An 18,405-nucleotide genomic window follows, 5' to 3' on the forward strand; every position below is an offset into this window, starting at 1 on the left:
GTTACTAAATTGTAGCTCTTTGGATTGGTACAGGTTCCCATTTTAAGTCAATTTTTATGACTGGCTCATCAGTCCTGCATACTAACAATACATCAGTAATTACAAGATCCTTCCTATCTATCAGATATGGTGCAATATTAACACTAGTGTCATCTGAAATTAACCATCATTTAGAAATGCAAAATATTTCATAAGCTTTTAGAGCAAAACAAAAAATGCCTTGATGATTTTACTCAACTACCTGAAATTATGTTAGGTAGGCACAAAATGCTGGAGTAACTCAGCGGGATAGTCAGCATTTCTGGAGAGAAGGAATGGGTGACGTTTCGGGTCGAGACCCTTCTTAGTTAGGTTCTTCAAAGGAACATTAAAGTGGATGGATTTGGTATAATTAGTTCAAAGAAAAATCATCATTTGTGGAGATGGTTATTGAGGATTTGTTAACCCTGTAGATTAATATATGAAATCAATCTCCCCGTTGCCTTCTGTTCACCGCCTGCTTTTCAAATCTTACATAAGTATTGATCAAAAGATTCAAAGGTGGTGATTAATTGCTTAATCCCTATGCAAGTGGCACCAAGTAACTATCTACATCAAAGCTCCAGTGGGTTTAAACTAAATAGGGGGGGGGGGGGGGGGGGGGGGGGGGGGGGGGGGGGGAGAGACAAATTAGAAACACAAGGATGGAGTTAAAGGAAAAGAGTGTATAGGAAAAGTTGAGAAAGACACCAGAATTAACGGGGCAGAAAGCTCATGAAGAGATAGGAGAGTAAGGCCAAGTGAAATAGGAATCGATGTTAAAGGTGAGGTGAGTAATGGATTAAAGGTATATATGAATGCACAAAGTATAAGAAGTAAAATAGATGAGATTGAGGCTCAGTTAGTGATTGGTAGATATGACATTGTAGGGATTACAGAGACATGGCTGCAGGAGGATCGGGACTGGGAACTGAATATTCAGGGTTATATATCCAATAGAAAGGGCAGGCAGGTGCGCAGAGGAGGTGGGGTAGCTCTGTTAGTGAGGGATGAAATTCAGTCCCTTGCGAGGGGTGACATAGGGACTGACGATATAGAGTCGCTGTGGATAGAATTGGGGAATTGTAAAGGTAAGAAGACACTAACGGGAGTTATCTACAGGCCCCCAAAGAGTAGCCTGGACATAGGGTCCAAGTTGCAGTAGGAGTTAAAATTGGCATGTAACAAAAATAATGCCACTGTGTTTATGGGAGATTTCAATATGTAGGTAGAGCAGCTTGCACTGGAGCCTACCAGAAAGAAGGCAATAAGCGAGTTCAGTATTCCGAAAAAAGCAAGGAATCATTCCCGGAGCAGTGGAGTTAGCGCTTCTTCTCCGTGCTGGCTGCAAGACTGGGTCTCCACTGGACCGGACCGCTGTCCCATCAGTCCACGGCTGCCAGTTAACCCAGCGGGACAGGCAGAGTTGAGCTGGAGTTAGCGTTTCTTCTCCGTGCAGGCTGTAAGCCTGGGCCGCCACTCCCGTCTGACTCCCGCCAGTCCAGGGTCACCCTGGACATCTCCGGTCACCCCCGGACAGGGATGGGACACTCGGGAGGGGACGGGGACGGTACAGTAGCAATTCAACTACTCTGCAGCGGCGGAGACCCGGGTTCGATTCTGACTACGGATGAAATGCAGGACTGTATTCATGCAGCAGCACAGCTGCCGAGAATGTTTATCGCAAGTGACCTATGACCTGGGCATGCGCAGTCGGAATACCGAACTCACTTATTCTGGATTTAGTGTTGTCTAAAGAACCAAATTTAATAAGGGAACTCAATTTAAAGGAACCGCTTGGAGGTAGTGACCATAAGATGATGTTTTAATCAGCAATTTGAGAGGGAGAAGGTAAATCAAGAGTGTCAGTGTTGCAGTTGAACAAAGGGGACAATGAAGGCATGAGAGAGGAGCTGGCCAACGTCGACTGGAAAAGGATCCCAGCAGGAATGACGGTGGAACAGCAATGGCAAGAATTTCTGGGTATAATCCAGAAGATGCAGGATCATTTCATTCCAAATAGACTGTGGGCCGAGTATCAAAAATGTGTCTAGAAATCAGTTTTCGTGACCCAAGTCACCAAACTACATGAAATTTTCCACAGATTTAGATAAAATATAATTGAGAAGGAAGTCATAACTCGTCATTGCCGAAAGTTGCACATTAATTAATTAAACTAATTAGAAAATGAGATCGGGAAAGTAAGCGCCATCTAGTGGCCAATGCCCATATTACACGATGGGCAGCCAATTTCTGTGTTGCAGTCCATTTAAACTATATATCATTATACCTATATATATTCCAGATAGTAATATAGGTATAATAATATAATATATTATTATACCTATATATATTCCAGATAGTAATATAGGTATAATGATATAATATATATATAATAATATAGAATGAATGAATGAATGAGTGAATGGATGAATGCGTGAATGAGTGAATGAATGATGATTGAATGAATGAATGAATGAGTGAGTGAGTGAGTGAGTGAGTGAGTGAGTGAATGAAGGAAGGAAATGTAGGAAGGAAGGAAGGAAGGAATGAAGGAAGGAAGGAAGGAGTGAGTGAGTGAATGAATGAATAAATGAGTGAATGTACAGCCTCCAAATCTCATTTTTTCACATTATAAAGGGTGCAATTAAATTAATTAAAGTCCATACAGATTAATTTTCATAAATTCAGACTTTAGATCTTACCTTTCAGTTTGAGTTGATTCACAAAGTTTCACAACTTTGATTTGAACCATCTCAGCAGGGACTTTGCTTTCAAGACTTTCTTCCACTTCTATCCACTTAGCTGCACATTTTTCAGACTTCTTAATGCTTTTCTCACTAAATTCAATTACCCTGCTGCAAGTTTCCACGACAAAGAACCTTCATCGGAATCTCCAGTAAAACAGGCATCAGTGAAGCCCTCTCAGCCATGTTGTGTGCTAGCCTGAAACAAAGCGCGTGATTGGCCAATTGGCAGACAACTCAATGTTAAACGTGCTTTGATTGGACTAAAAATACCCGAAATTTTTCAGTTTTTTCTCTAATTTAATTTTAAAAATGTGCAAGTCTTGTTCATGACGAGTTTCAGGGGTGATTTATATAATTTTTTTACACAAGATGTGAAAATTTCATGTATTGTGACTTGGGTCACGAAACACTGGAATAAAGCTCCTCGGCCCACAGCCTAAAAGAGGAAAAAAGATTCTAAGGGCAATAAGAGGCAACCGTGGGTGACAAGGGAAGTTAGTGATGGAATAAAACTAAAAGAAAAGGTAAATAAGTTTAAGTTTATTGGCCAAGTAGTCACATACAAGGAATTTGCCTTGGTGCTCTGCTCGCAAGTGACAACATGACATACAGTGACAGTTAGGAATGACACATAGAACATTAAACATTAATAATAAAACATTATCGATTAAACATGTGAATTGAATAAAATACCAAAGTAAAAGGAGGCTACAGATCTTTGGTTATTGAGTAGAGCTACTACTCATGGAAAAAAGCTATTTTTATGTCTGGCTGTGACAGCTTTGACAGTCCGGAGTTCACTTCCAGAGGGAAGTGATTCAAAGAGTTTGTGGCCTGTGTGAGAGAGGTAAGAGATGATCTTACCCGTGATCTCACTATGCCAAACACCAGGGCTCGAAATTAGCGATTGCCCGGGTGCCATTGACCACCCAAAGTGCCGCCGGGCAACCGAAACGCTGACTCATTTTGCCTGGCTTGGCACTGCATATACTGGTTTATAGACACAAAAAACTGGAGTAACTCAGCGGGTCAGGCAGCATCTCTGGAGAAAAGGAACATGACGTTTTGTGTCGGCGGCGGCTGTATTGCGGGGCAAAGATACTAGGAGCGGGGTGACGAAGGGTCGGAGCGAATGATAGGCCCCGCACAGCAGAAGCAGCGGCCGCAGCAGCGGCCGCGACAGCGGCTCCACGTCCTCCTCCTCCCGCACCCCGCCCGCCCTGATAGTGGCCGCTGCCTGCAAATCCGCTAACGGCGCTTTCAAAACGAACCCTCCCACACGCCGAGGCCGGAGGAGGGAGGGAGGGAGGGGGAGGCCTCCTTCATCCTGTACTGACCCCCCCCCCTTCCTATCCATCTTGCACTTCTCCCCGCATTCATCCTGCACTGATCCACCCATTCATCCTGTACTGACCCACCCTCCATTTACCCTGCACCGATCCCCATATCCATCCTGTAGTGATCTCCCATTCATCTTTTATTGATCTCTCATTCATCCTGTACTGATCCCCTCATTCATCCTGTACTGATTCCCTCATTCATCCTGTACTGGGACCCTCATTCATCCTGTACTGATCCCCCATTCAGCTTTTACTGATTGCCCTATTCATCCTGTACTGATCCTTCATTCATCCTGTAGTGATCCCCCATTCATCCTGCACAGACCCTCTGATCCACACTGTACTGACCCCCCCCCCCCCCCCCCCATTCATCCTGTACTGATCACCCCCATTCACCCCACGCTGATCCCTCCCCCCCATCTATCCTGTACTGATCCCCCCCATTCAAGAAGAATGGGGGGAACAGTCTGAAGAAGGGTCTCGACCTGAAACTTTGCCTATTTCCTTCGCTCCATAGATGCTGCCTCACCCGTTGAGTTTCTCCAGCACTTTTGTCTACCCCCATTCATCCTGTACTGATCCCCCCATTCATCCTGTACTGATGCCTGCTCCATTCATCCTGTACTGAACCTCCCATTCATCCTGTACAGATCCCCTCATTCATCCTGTAGTGATCGCCCATTCATCCTGCACAGACCCTCCGATCCACACTGTACTGATCCCCCCAATTCATCGTGTGCTGATCCCCCCCACCCCCCATCCATCCTGTACTGATCCCCCCCATTCAAGAAGAATGGGGAGAACAGTCTGAAGAAGGGTCTCGACACGAAACGTTGCCTATTTCCTTCGCTCCATAGATGCTGCCTCACCCGCTGAATTCTCCAGCTCCAGCATTTTTGTCTACCCCCATCCATCCCATACTGATCCTCCCATTCAACACCACTGACATCCCCCGTGCTCTCCCCTCACAATTTTACCTACTCCAACCAACACGTACTAATTCACCTGCCTCAATCCACCCATTCCGCACCGATTGCCTTCTCAACCCCCCCCCCCCCCACCCCCCCCCCCCCTTCCCCCCCCCACTGATTCACACACACCCTGACCCTATTGTGCTGGAAATGTCTTCAGAGCGAACATTGACTACGTTTGATAACGGAATGCAATCAAATGTGATTTAATTCCCAATGTTATTATTTGTTTTAGTCCATAAAGATGGATTAATTAAATTGTGAACACATGAAACATTAAAACCGGTGTTCGATAGTCACTGCTACCGTTGACACGTTATTACAGAATTCATTTTAACGTCAAATCAATGCTCTTAATATGAAGTATCAGTACTGTAGTTATTTAATGAGCAACATTCACAACTATACGTTGGATTTATCCAGGTTTTACTTTTACAGTCGGTCATATACATCACAAATTTGGTCAGGAGATATTTCAGTTCAAATTTTAACATTAATTCTGAAGTGGGAATGATAGAAACAGCGTTTATCAATAAAAAAAATTAAATCTGGTGCGTACAAACTGAGTGTCTTCATTGTTGTTCACAACACGTAGATCTAATCTGAATGTCCGGTAATGTGCCGTTTTGACACCTTTAAACATATTACCAAAAGAACATTTGCTGCAGTTATGTCCTTTGGCCATCTCTTGTCAGTTAGTGTAATGTTTAACCTGTCAGATGGGTATAGTCGGTTTTAACAGCTATTATCATAAAATGCCTTTAGAAATTTCCTTGTAACCTGTATATTTTGTTATGGATAAATGATGTGGGAAGCCGGAGTGTTTCTGTACCAATAGCAATAATGACCCATGATATGGCCATGTCATGGTAATTTTCGGTCCTTCACAGTAAACAAGCTTGCATCAATCTGTGGTGTGCATGGTTAAGCATATATGTTACCATTGTCCAGGATTTATTGACACAGGTTGATCATACGCTGAATAATCCAACCGCATTTTTGTTTGGAAGTGGAAAGAACTAATAGAAATTGCATTCATTGCAATGTGTAAAAAGAGTTGAGATATTGTATTATAATTTTGGTGCATGTCATTGTGGTATATATATTGTCTTGATTGGTGAATATGTTTGGTTTGTGTGTTATTTGAAGCAGAAATAATATGTGAATGTAGACAAAAGCACTGAAGAAACTCGGCAGATGCGGCAGAATCTATGGAGCGAAGGAAATAGGCAACGTTTCGGGCCGAAACCTTTCTTCAGACTGATGAGTTTCGGCCTGAAATGTTGCCTATTTTCTTCGCTCCACAGATGCTGCCGCACCCGCTGAGTTTCTCCAGCACTTTTGTCTACCTTCGATTTTCCAGCATCTGCAGTTCCTTCTTGAACATAATATGTGAATGCTTCAATGAGCATAATTCCGACTGGTAACTACGCACTTCGTCCGAGCACATTGTCGCACACGTCATGCAAACGTCTTAAATGACCACCTAAACTGTCATTTGAAAGCCTAAAAAGCTGTCACGGTTGCCCGGCTGTACTGAGGGAAATTATGGGGAAAAAAGTTAAGTGAGAGCCCTGCAAACACGTTAACACCCCTTCCCATTCCCACACTGACCTTTCCTGGGTTTCCTCCATTGTCAGAGTGAGGCCAAATGCAAAATGGAGGAGCAGCTCATCATATTTTGCTTGGGTAGCTTACAACCCAGCAGTATGAATATTGATTTCTCTAACTTCAAGTATCCCTTGCATCACCTCTCTCTCTCTGTCCCTCCCACACCTTAGTTGTCATACTAGTTTCATTGTCGTCCCGTTTCATTTTCTGTATAACTCGTTATCACCATAAAAAAATAGCCCACAGCCAACAATGGACTATTGTGAGCTCACCTCTTCTTGATCATCGTTACTTTTTGCATATCTTTCATTCATTTGTTCTATATCACCACCTATATCTTCCGTTTCCCTTTCCCCTGACTCTCAGCCTGCAGAAGGGGCGCAACCTGAAACGTCACCTATTCCTTTTCAGAGATGCTGCCTGACCCGCTGACTTACGCCAGCTTATTGTATCTACCTTTGGATGCTATCTATCATTGTTTTGATCACATGTAATGACCTGACTTTCCTCTTTCAATATTCTTGAAGCATTTTGGAGTCACCATTCTATATGGAATGAATACCTGTTTGCCAATAATGTGTCAGGAATAGATTTTTACCAATTAAAGTTGCATTTTTTTCTGAAGTGCATCCTTGATGAATTTTGTTGATCAACTTTGTTTGTGAAACTGAAATTATGATACAATTGGATGGGCTATGTCCACAATTAAATTAGAAGTGCTTTATTTAGTAAACTGTATGTCATAATTTGAAATGAGTGATGTTTTTATGGAGATAGATACAAAAAGCTGTTGGGATCCCTGGACAGAGTTCTTTCAGGTTAGGCAGAGGTTGCACCTCCTCCAACTTCATCTACTGTATCCATTTTTCATCATGTGGACTCTTAAACATCAGCGAGACCAAACACAGACTGGGTGATCGTTTCGCGGAACACCTTCACTCAGCCCGCGTGAACCAACCTGATCTCCCGGTTGCTGGACACTTTAATTCCCCTTCCCATTCCTACACAGACCTTTCTGTCCTCGGTCTCCTCCATTGTCAGAGTGAGGCTAAACGCAAATTGGAAGAACAGCATCTCATATTTCGCTTGGGCAGCTTACAGCTCAGTGGTATATGTTTTGATTTCTCCCACTTCAGGTAGCCCCGGCATTCCCTCTCTCTCTATCCCTCCCCCAACCAAGTCGCACTAGCTTCTCATTTTCACCCTATAAGCAGCTCACCATGGCCTGCTTCCTTTATCATCATTACTTTTTTGCATATCTTTAATTCATTGTTCTTTATCTCTCCACATCACCATCTATATCTCTCGTTTCCCTTATCCCTAACCGATCTGAAGAAGGGTCTTGACCCGAAACATCACCCATTCCTTCTCTCCAGAGATACTGCCTGTCCTGCTGAGTTTCTCCAACTTTTTGTGTCTACAATTTAAACCAGCATCTGCAGTTCCTTCTTACACATGTTTTTATGGAGATTTGATTATAACTTAAAGTTTCTTACAGCCAACTCCGAATTAAACCAGCAAATAGATGTCAGAAAGGGTTGTGATTGTAATCTGGATCTACTAGTTTATTAGATATACCATAATTATGATTGTTCGTCATGACAGTTGGGTACGACTCTCCTGTGTCCTGTGGCCATGCTGCCTGTTGATGTTTATTGTCTCGGCATTCACTTAATTAACAGCCTTTATGGTAACTAATGTGCATGGGACAATATTTCAATCATTAATCAACGGATGAGAAGAGAACTAAAAAGAAAAAGATTCAAAGAAACTCCAATCTCATTATAGCTAAATGCACCAAGACTGATATGAATTCGGATTAGTTTGTGATTATTGTTTGGATAACATTGGGTATTCTGTTGTATTTTCCCCCAGGTCTGTTTTGATGCTGATGAGGGTCCTAAGGTATACAATACACTCAGGACAATATTAAAGCCGATCTTACAAGAAAAACGAGCCAAACTCGCAGATTGTGAAATTTCTAATTGAATACAAAATTTCGGTTTGCCGATTTCTTGTGTAGGAATTTAGGAGCATTCATTTTTTGCTGTTCCTGTTATTATCATTGCCCGAAATATAAAAGACGTAAGTGAGTAATGGACAAACTCTATGTTGCGGAATAGAGGACAATAATTAGGCAATATGATTTAGATCAGAGTAAATGTACGTGCCACATACTTGATTGTTGTCATATTGTAAATATAGTTTGGATTTAAGAAATAAGATTTATTTAAGAAAACTTGATCTTGAACTTGAACAGTCACTCCAGCCACCAAATTACAATAAGATATATTTGTTTAAAGAAACTGCCATGATCTTAAGTGCCACATATAAATGTGGCAAGATATTTTGAATTTAAGTAATTTAACTTTTACACTAATATTGTATGAAATATACTAGGCCCTATTTGCAACATATTTTTTTCTATGTCAAAATTGTTTTATTTGTTTATTGCTATAATTCAGTGTTCAATTTGAAGTAACTATATTTTAAAATGTATGAAGAGAAAATGTTTGATGGTTTAGACTTTTTAAGAATTTTTAATAAGTGCATTGCCAAGCTACTCTGATTTGTTCTAATAATTAGATTCTTAGTTTAAATGTCATGAAAACATGTAAATACAATATTAATAAATGGGTTTAAAATGTCTGTGCTTGGAACGTCATGTGGCACTGAATAATTTTTATTGGTGGGATGAACTAAATTGAATACTTCTTGAAGCATTTTAAGCAACATTGAAGAGGGAGTGAAGGTTTGAACATAACACCATTTATATTTTTTCACAAGTAAATATGGCAGATATATGATTTATATTCGGTGCAGCCTGATTTCAATAAATGCCAGTTTGCAGAGTGTGGGAATTGTATTAAAAATATTACATTATAGTAATTTCACGTCATTTAATTAGAAAATGTTTTTGTTTGAAGGTATTGGACTGAACCTCGTTGGTAAATGCTAATGATCATACGATGGGTGGGAGTTCAATCACAGAAATCACAAACCAGAATTCCAATGGCAAAGTATAAACGATGAGATTCTCAAGAATAACTTGAGAATTGCCAGGACAACGGCCCTTTAAGGCCAAGTTCAGATTCCACATTTTAAGAACTTTGTTCTTATACTCTTGTATTTTATTATAATTGTGCTTATGCATGGTAAGCTTTTAACTCAATTGTATGCAAACAAGGAATTTCACGATACCTAGCTACATGTGACAATAAAGTTACCATTGAAACATTCAGAGATTGCTGGTGCAACATTACTGTAGAGATTTTACAGCCTTTTGGAAAACCGTTAAGAATTAGATTAGATTCATTATATTTGTTTTCTATAATTTTTTCATTTATCTGAAAGTAATTTTAGGAGATTCGGGAATATATATTCAAGAAGCATTCCAAAACCTCGAGCTTTAGAGATGAACGGCACAGAAACAAGCCCTTTGATGCACTGAATCTACATCATCAACTGGTGGTTGCTAAATGGGACTTTGGGCTACTGGGGCTTTGCCACCCGACAAAGATATTTTCCACAATTTTATGGGCCTCACTTGACCTGATTATGTCACTTGAAACTTGTATCCTGCAGGAACTAGCTAATAAGGTTCAGAACCTTCTTGACCAACGTATGACATTACAGATTCAAAACAAGTTAAGTATGCAACAGTGGAGCAACCAATTGGCAGGTGAGGATGACAAGCAGCACTTACCAAAACCCAGTCCATTTTGTTGGTGCTCACCATCATCTGAATACAGTTTGTTAAATAATATGTTATACCATTACCAGCATTGCTACTTCCACAGAAATTAATGGCTATTGAGGTGAGATAAAAAGATACTGCAGATTTTGCAAATGTTTTTAACAGAAGTTTGCCGTTTATTTAATTTGTGGAGTAGACCTGAACATATCCAAGTTGTTATTCCTCCCACTGTTACTGGGACACTAGGCTTTTGGCAACCTGGGGATGATTTATCCACATCCCTGCAATCATCACCACTTATCAACTTCAGTTTGTTTAGAATGATCCAGCCTATCTTATACATTGCTCAGTATTGCTATCATCCTTTGACTCTTGAATCTGTGCCAGAATGCTTGCAAAATCAATGTTGCATTTGTGGGCAAATCTTTTTCATGTCAAAAAGTGAATTGTCTTAGAATCATAGTGATACAGTGTGGAAACAGACCCTTCGGCCCAACTTGCCCACACTGGCCAATATATTCCATCCACACTAATCCCACCTGCCTGCATTTGGTCCATGTCCGTCTAAACCTGTCCTATCCATGTACCTGTCTAACTGTTTCTTAAAAGTTGTGATGGTCCCTGCCTCAACTACCTCCTCCGGCAGCTCGTTCCATACACCTTCATAGCTATAGGACCATAGCTTTTTTATTTTCACAGTAATCTTGATGCTAATTTAATTTCCTTAAGAAAACCAAATTGAACATTGCACCATGTAAGTTAGAGGTTATATAGTTTTGTAACAAAAAATATAGAAAATGTTGTTGGAAATGTAGCAGTTGGAGGAAGCATATTCAAAATGGATAAGGTTAAATATGGTGCTGCAATTTGTAAATTGAATAACATGTTGTTTCTGCTGTTTATTTCATCTTTGGCATGCTGAGTATGCTGTATACTTACAACGTTATATATTCTGCACTCTGTGTTTTGATATTTTCTTCTGGAAGAAATCTAGACCAAAAGTAGAATTAGGCCATTCGGCCCATCGACTCTACTCCGCCATTCAATCATGGCCACCTCATCCCATTTTCCTGCCTTCTTCCCATAACTCTTGACACCCGTTCCAATCAAGAATTTGTCTATCTCTGCCTTAAAAATATCCACTGACGGCCTCCACAACCCTTTGTGGCAATGAGTTCCAGATTAACTACCGTCTGACTAAAGAAGTTCCTCCTCACCTTCTTTCTAAAAGAGTGCCCTTTTTTGCGTGAAAAAGTTACTCCTCAGGTTCCCATTAAATCTTTCCCCCTCCTCTGGTTCTCGATTGTGCTGTTGTATTTCCCCAGAATTTGAATTCTCTCCATTCTGATTCAGAATAGGTGCATTTGTATGTAATATTTTGTCTTTGATACTGAGGTTTTTCTATGTAGCTCCATAATGCTGCCTCTTAATGTGAGAGATGTGTCGATCCTGACCTCAGTCTGTGTGGAGTTATCCCTGTGACCTCGTGTATTTCCTCCGGGAGCTCTGATTTCTTCCCACATGCCTAAAACATGCGGGTCTGTAGGTATATTGGGCTCTGTAAATTGCCACTACTGTGTAGAGAGTGGAGGCGAAAATGAGATAAATGCAGTAGTGTGAATGGGTGATCAATGTTAGGCATGAACTCTGTACTGAAGGGTCTGTTTCTATTCTGAATCTTGAATAAATCAAACTTCAGAGAAATTGTTACCCACCCAAACTCTGATTATGTAACCTCGCAAAATTAGATAGTGTACAGAGTTTTGTGCTTGAAAACTGCCTCAGAATTCAAGGTAGACAGAAATGCTGGAGAAACTCAGTGAGTGAGGCAGCATCAATGGAGAGAAGGAATAGGCAACATTTCGGGTCGAGACCTTTCTTCAGACTGATGTCGGGGGTGGGGGGGGGGGGGGCGGGGAAAAAAAAGGAAAAGGTGGTGGCAGTAGGCTTGTGGAAGGCAGGAACATGGAATTAGGAGGCAGAGATCAGCCATGATTGTATGGCGGATTTGACTCGATGGGCCGAATGGCCCAATTCTTCTTGTTTTGGCCTAGATTTCTTCCAGAAGAAAATATTAAAACACAAAGTGCAGAATATATAACGTTGTTAGTATCGAGCATTCTCAGCATGACAAAGATAAAATAAACAGCAGAAGCAATAAACAGCAGAAGCAATGTACAAATTGCAGCACCATATTTAGCCTTATCCATTTTGAATATGCTTCCTCCAACTGCTACATTTCCAACAACATTCTCTACGTTTTTTGTTACAAAAATATATAACCTCTAACTTACATGGTGCAATGTTCAATTTGGTTTTCTTAAGGAAATCAAATTAGCATCAAGATTACTGTGAAAATAAAAAAACCATGGTCCTATAGCTATGTAACCACACAAACTACGATAAAGTAGGAGAAGAAGCCATCCATCACACCCCTCGAGACTAACCTGCTATTCAGTGTGATTGTAGCAGATCTATGTTGGCCTTAACTCCTCTTCTGCGCTAGTTCCCTGTAACCTGTAATTCTTCGATCTTTTAAATGATTACCTATTTCCGTTTTAAATATATCACATGATCTGGCTTTTACCACCCTCAGGGACAGAGAATTGCAGATAATATTCACTGCCCTCTGAGAGAAAAAACATGTGACGCATCTATGTTCAATGATCAGCTGCATATTCAGCAACTTTTGTTTTTTGTGTATCATGTGCACCTTTGGGCAAAAACATCACTGCCCTGCTATTAAAACAAACAGTACTGTACCTGAATAAAATTTTTGAATTTTGCTACAAATATTTGTTTTAAAGAATTGCTGTGCAGAGCATTAGAAGCTAAACAGGCATACTGTGTCGTTCATCTTACTTGCTACGCTACATTTAAATATTGCATTCAGTTTTAGTTGCATCTTGGGAATGATGTAAAGAGTGCAAAAATGTTTTTTTGGAGTGGCTCCAGGCTTCAGGGATTTCAGTTACAAGGTGAAATAGAAAACACAGGTACTGTTTGCTGCCTAAGTGTACAAGATTATGTTGGTTCTGGCCGAGATAGTCGAAGAAATGTTATTTGCATTAGCTGGTTGTTCAAAGACAGCGGGACACAGATGTAAGCTTTTGGCCAAAGACAAAAGGGGATGCATGTGAGAAATATTAATTGTTTGCAGAGATATAGTTAATAAACAAAACATAATGGACAAACTGATGATGTAAACACAAATGCATTCATTTTCATACCCTGCTTCGTCAGTACCACCACCATCATCTAAACCTTCACCCCTGACACATCCTCTTTAACCTCACCCTGACTGTTGAGGTCAAGGATGTTGCATCGAAGAACACTAACCACAACCACAGAGTATTTGTATGACCATTACTGGTTCAGATTTTATATATTTCAGTGATATTGTAAATATCCCTCTTCTTTACCTATAAACAGAACTCTCATCCATTTCCCACCCCTCATCCTGTTCCTACTTTCACTGTATTAAAATATATTTTCTTTAATCTTTCTAGTCATTTTACTGTTTTATTAGAATCCAGAATATCTAACCGATTTTATTTATTTTGCTTGACAATGAAAAATGTTGGGGTTGTTTCTTCTGGTTGAGATTAAAAATATCACATTGGAGGAGAAAGTTGAAAAAGAAAGTATAAAGAAATTTGGAAGTGTTTTGGCTGGGCTCTTTTGGGTTGTAATAATGTTTTTTTTAATCCATTCACATCTAAATGCAGTATATTCTTTGAAATGGCTCAGGAGGGAGATTAGATTCTCAAAGAAAAATGAATGTCTAACCCAACTGTCTAAAAATAGCATTTCAATTGGGCAGTATTTCAAAGTTAATTGCAGAAATTATTTTGAAAGACCTAATTTCTTCTGAAACAATTGAACTACAAAATACAGAGTAATAGGAAGCTTGGAGATAAGGGTATTCAGTTTTTAACGCATTCTCAGCTGGGGTTCTGGGTGAAATGATCTGTAGAATAATACCAAATTGTAATCTTCAAGTCAAGGAGTAAAGGGAATTAAAATAAAATGATATTTTTGAAATTTTGCTTCATCCTGATAAATCCACATTGTGACACACATTCCTTCTAATTTAAAAATAAATTTGTTTAACTTTCTCGTAAAAAAACAAACTATATGTGTAGGAAGAAACTGCAGGTGCTGGTTTAAACCGAAGATAGACACAAAATGCTAGAGTAACTCAGTGGGACAGGCAACAGCTCTTGGTGTAGATATTTTTTTGTGTAGATAACTATGTGTGTAGATTTTTTTTTAAATACCTGTATTTTTCTTTTCAAAATTATCATTAAAGTAGATTTTTTAGATTGACAGAAGGTGGATCTGTTTTTGAGATTCATGAAACTCATATCCCCTTAGAAATAATGTTTTGGTGGTTTGAACATTGGAATCAGTTCAATAGGCATGGTTCACTTTACAGAACATCACGTTTACATTGTTCAATTGCTGTCTTGTTTAATTAATAAAGGGCACACTAAATTCCTTTTACAAAATTCAATCCAGTGAACCCTCCATTCACCACTGTATAATAGGGGAGTAAATATTTAGAAAATAGAAAGATAGAAAATAGATGCAGGAGGAGGCCATTTGGCCCTTCGAGCCAGCACCACTGCCATTCATTGTGATCATGGCTGATCAAGTTTGGATTTCTTTCACAGTCAGTGAAAGGTTTGGGTAAATGTGCAAAGTTAAGGCAGGGCGGCACGGTGGCGCAGCGGTCGAGTTCCTGCCTTAGCGCTTGCCCGAGCCTGACTATGGGTGGTCTGTACGGAGTTTATACGTTCCTCCCATGACCACATGGGTTTACTCCAAGATCTTTGGTTTCCTTCAAATACATACAGGTACGACAAACAAAATTAGTTAGGTAATTATACAGTTAATGGCAAGACCCTTAACAGCATTGATGCGCAGTGGAATGGTGGGGTCCAGGTCCATAGCTCCCTTAAAGTAGCAACACAACTGTATAGTGGTAAAGAAGGCGTATGGTATCAGGGCTCTCACTTAACTTTTTTCCATTGTTTCCAGCCGGGCAACCTAGGCAGCTTTTTAGGTTGCCGATTGACAGTTTAGGTGGTCATTTAAGATGGCTTGCATGACCCGTGCGATAATGTGCTCGGACGAAGTGCGTAGTTACCAGTTGGAATTATGCTCAATGAAGCATTCACATATTATTTCTGCTTCAAATAAAGTCACAAACTAAACATATTCACCAATCAAAACATGATATATACCACAATGACATGCAGCAAAATTATAATACAGTATCTCAAGTCTTTTTACACGTTGCAATGAATGCAATTTCTATTATTTCTTTCCACTTCCAAACAAAAATGTGGTTGGATTATTCAGCGTATGATCAACCTCGGTGAGACCAAGCGCAGGCTTGGCAATCATTGTCTCCGCCTCTTCCTTTCTTCTTCCCGCCCCCACCACCCTCACATCAGTCTGAAGAAGTGTCTCGACCCGAAACGTCGCCTATTTCGTTTGGTCCATAGATGCAGCCTCACCCGCTGAGTTTCTCCAGCATTTTTGTCTACCCATTCACACAAGTTCTGTTATCCCACTTTCCTCACCCACTCCCTACACATTAGGGGAAATTTTACAGAGACAAGTTAACCTACAAAGCCAATGCGTCTTTGAGATGTGGGAGGAAACCCACACGCTTGCAGGGAGAATGTGCAAATTCAACACAGACAGTATCTGAGGAAAGGATTGAACACAGATCTCTGGCGTGTGAGGCAGCAAGTCTACCAGCTGTGCCACTATATTTTGTTTTCCAACACAAAACATTATACATTGATAACTTTGGTTACTAAAAAAAAGAAACTATCCATTTTCAGTCTTAAATCTCTAAGTGACATGATGTCTCCTTTTACTGCTACTGTATGTTTTAATTCAGTTTAAGACAATGGGGCAGTACATTGGCCATAAAGTTGCTGCCTGAAAGTGCCAGAGACCAGAAATTGATCCTGGGTGCTGTCTGTATGGAGTTTGCTCCTTTTCCCTTTGATCGCATGGGTTTTCTCCGGGTGCTCTTGTTTCCTTCCACATTCCAAAGGTGTGCAGGAACCTTTATCAGACCCAACCCAAAACGTAATATTTTCCTTTTGTCCAGAGATTCTGTCTGGCCTGTTAAGTTACTCCAGCTTTTTGTGTCTATCTTCAGTTTAAACCAGCATCTGCAGCTCCTTCCAACACACACGATACTATACGATAGAACTTTATTAATCCCAGGAGGGAAATTGTGTGTGTGTGTGTTTGGGTATATATATTACACACACACAGCCACACATATGTATATATATATATATATATATATATTACTAAAAGTCTGATCTTGACCGCTTTTGGCTCGTTGTGGCGTGATTTCCGAGAGAACGCCGCCACCTACTGCCGTCATTTTTGGCTACCTCGCTCAGAGCCCCCCTCCGCCTTCCAGGACCAAAGGATTGTTCCCATCGATGAAAAATCAGACAGATATTAATGTTTTTTTTTTAAATTGCCATTCTCTCTGCTGCCCCTGCTGGTGGGAGGGACGAGGAACTATAAAACCCGGAAGTGGTGTGCCTCACTCAGTCTCTGCAAGATGGAAGAAACCAGAGGGTCACGTCTCTCTGAGCTCTGAATAACACTGAACACATGTCTACTCAACTGTGAGTCCCCTTAATGTGCTTTGAAAATGAAAATATGATTGGTTTGAAGTAAAAAGGCACTGCCTGCAAATGGTTGTTTGGGTGCTTTGGGTTGAAGTTAAAAGGCACTACTTACTGCAAACGGTGGTTTGGGTGCTTTGGCTTGAAGTTAAAAGGCACTAACTGCAAATGGTGGGTTGGGTGCTTTGGCTTGAAGTTGAAAGGCAGTGCTTCCTGCAAATGGTAGTTTGGGTGCTTTGGCTTGAAGTTGAAAGGCACCACTTACTGCAAATGGTGGTTTGGATGCTTTGGCTTGAAGTTGAAAGGCACTACTTATTGCAAATGGTGGGTTGGGTGTTTTGGCTTGAAGTTGAAAGGCACTACTTACTGCAAATGGTGGTTTAGGTGCTTTGGCTTGAAGTTGAAAGGCACTACTTACTGCAAATGGTGGTTTGGGTGCTTTGGCTTGAACTTAAAAGGCACTACTTACTGCAAATGGTGGTTTGGGTGCTTTGGCTTGAAGTTGAAAGGCACTACTGCAAATGCACTTACTTCCTGTTTGCACTGTATATTGATTTTAGATAAAACGATACCACTTACGGCTGTGATTTTTGGCCATCTTACTCAGTCCCCCTCCGCTCAACAGGTGCAGAGAATTCTTCCCATCAATGAACAATAAAAGTGTTATCAGTGTTTAAAAAATGTTGAGAATCTCTCTCCTGTCAATCACGCCATAAAATCCACACCTTTTCCGGTGGGAGGAGGAGGGGTTATAAAATCCGGAAATGTGGGTGTGGCTCAGTCTCTGCATGATGGAGCGAGAGGTCACAAATCTGTCTGAGCTGCGAATCAACTGAACACACTGAATGTCTACTGAACTGTGAGTTTGGTGTTTTGTGTGGTTTTATGGTGGTTTCACCCTGCATGAAATGGTATGAAGCTGCATTTGAATTTGGTGGCATTGCACCCTGCTTGAAATGGAATGAAACTGCACTTGAATTTGGTGGCCTTGCACCATGCTTGAAGCGGAATGAAACTGCACTTGAATTTGGTGGCCTTACACCCTACTCGAAATGTTAGGAAAATGGATTTGAATTTGGTGGCCTTGCACCCTGCTTGAAATGGAATTTCAAGGAATAGCCATGAGTCAACTGCCAGCCCTACAGCCGTGAGTGAGCTGCCAGCAGATCAGGCTTGAGGGACTGAGCTGCCACCTCAAGAATCCATACCAGCGCTCCAGAAAGCCCTCCCACTGGCCACCAATATTGGAATTGGAGAGGTGGAATATTGCGTCGAGGGACCAGCGCTCCCATGTGAACATGGGACCCAACGGGTCCCACTTAGTCTAGTATAGTTATATATTGATAT

At 40.8% G+C, this 18,405-nt stretch overlaps 1 protein-coding gene across 5 annotated transcripts in view; it reads left to right on the forward strand.

The window, feature by feature from the left end:
• Positions 1–9,544, forward strand: part of ptpdc1a (protein tyrosine phosphatase domain containing 1a) — a 154,111-nt gene extending 144,567 nt beyond the window's left edge. For all 5 annotated transcript variants that reach the window (XM_055648173.1, XM_055648174.1, XM_055648172.1 and 2 more), the window contains one exon: positions 8,566–9,544. In XM_055648173.1, the coding sequence (XP_055504148.1) occupies positions 8,566–8,679 (114 nt within the window). In that variant the 3' untranslated portion in view covers positions 8,680–9,544. The remainder of the gene's footprint in view (positions 1–8,565) is intronic.
• The last annotated feature ends 8,861 nt before the right edge of the window (positions 9,545–18,405 follow it).

This window comes from Leucoraja erinacea, chromosome 16 (assembly GCF_028641065.1).
Source record: "Leucoraja erinacea ecotype New England chromosome 16, Leri_hhj_1, whole genome shotgun sequence".
NCBI classification, from domain to species: Eukaryota; Metazoa; Chordata; class Chondrichthyes; order Rajiformes; family Rajidae; genus Leucoraja; species Leucoraja erinaceus.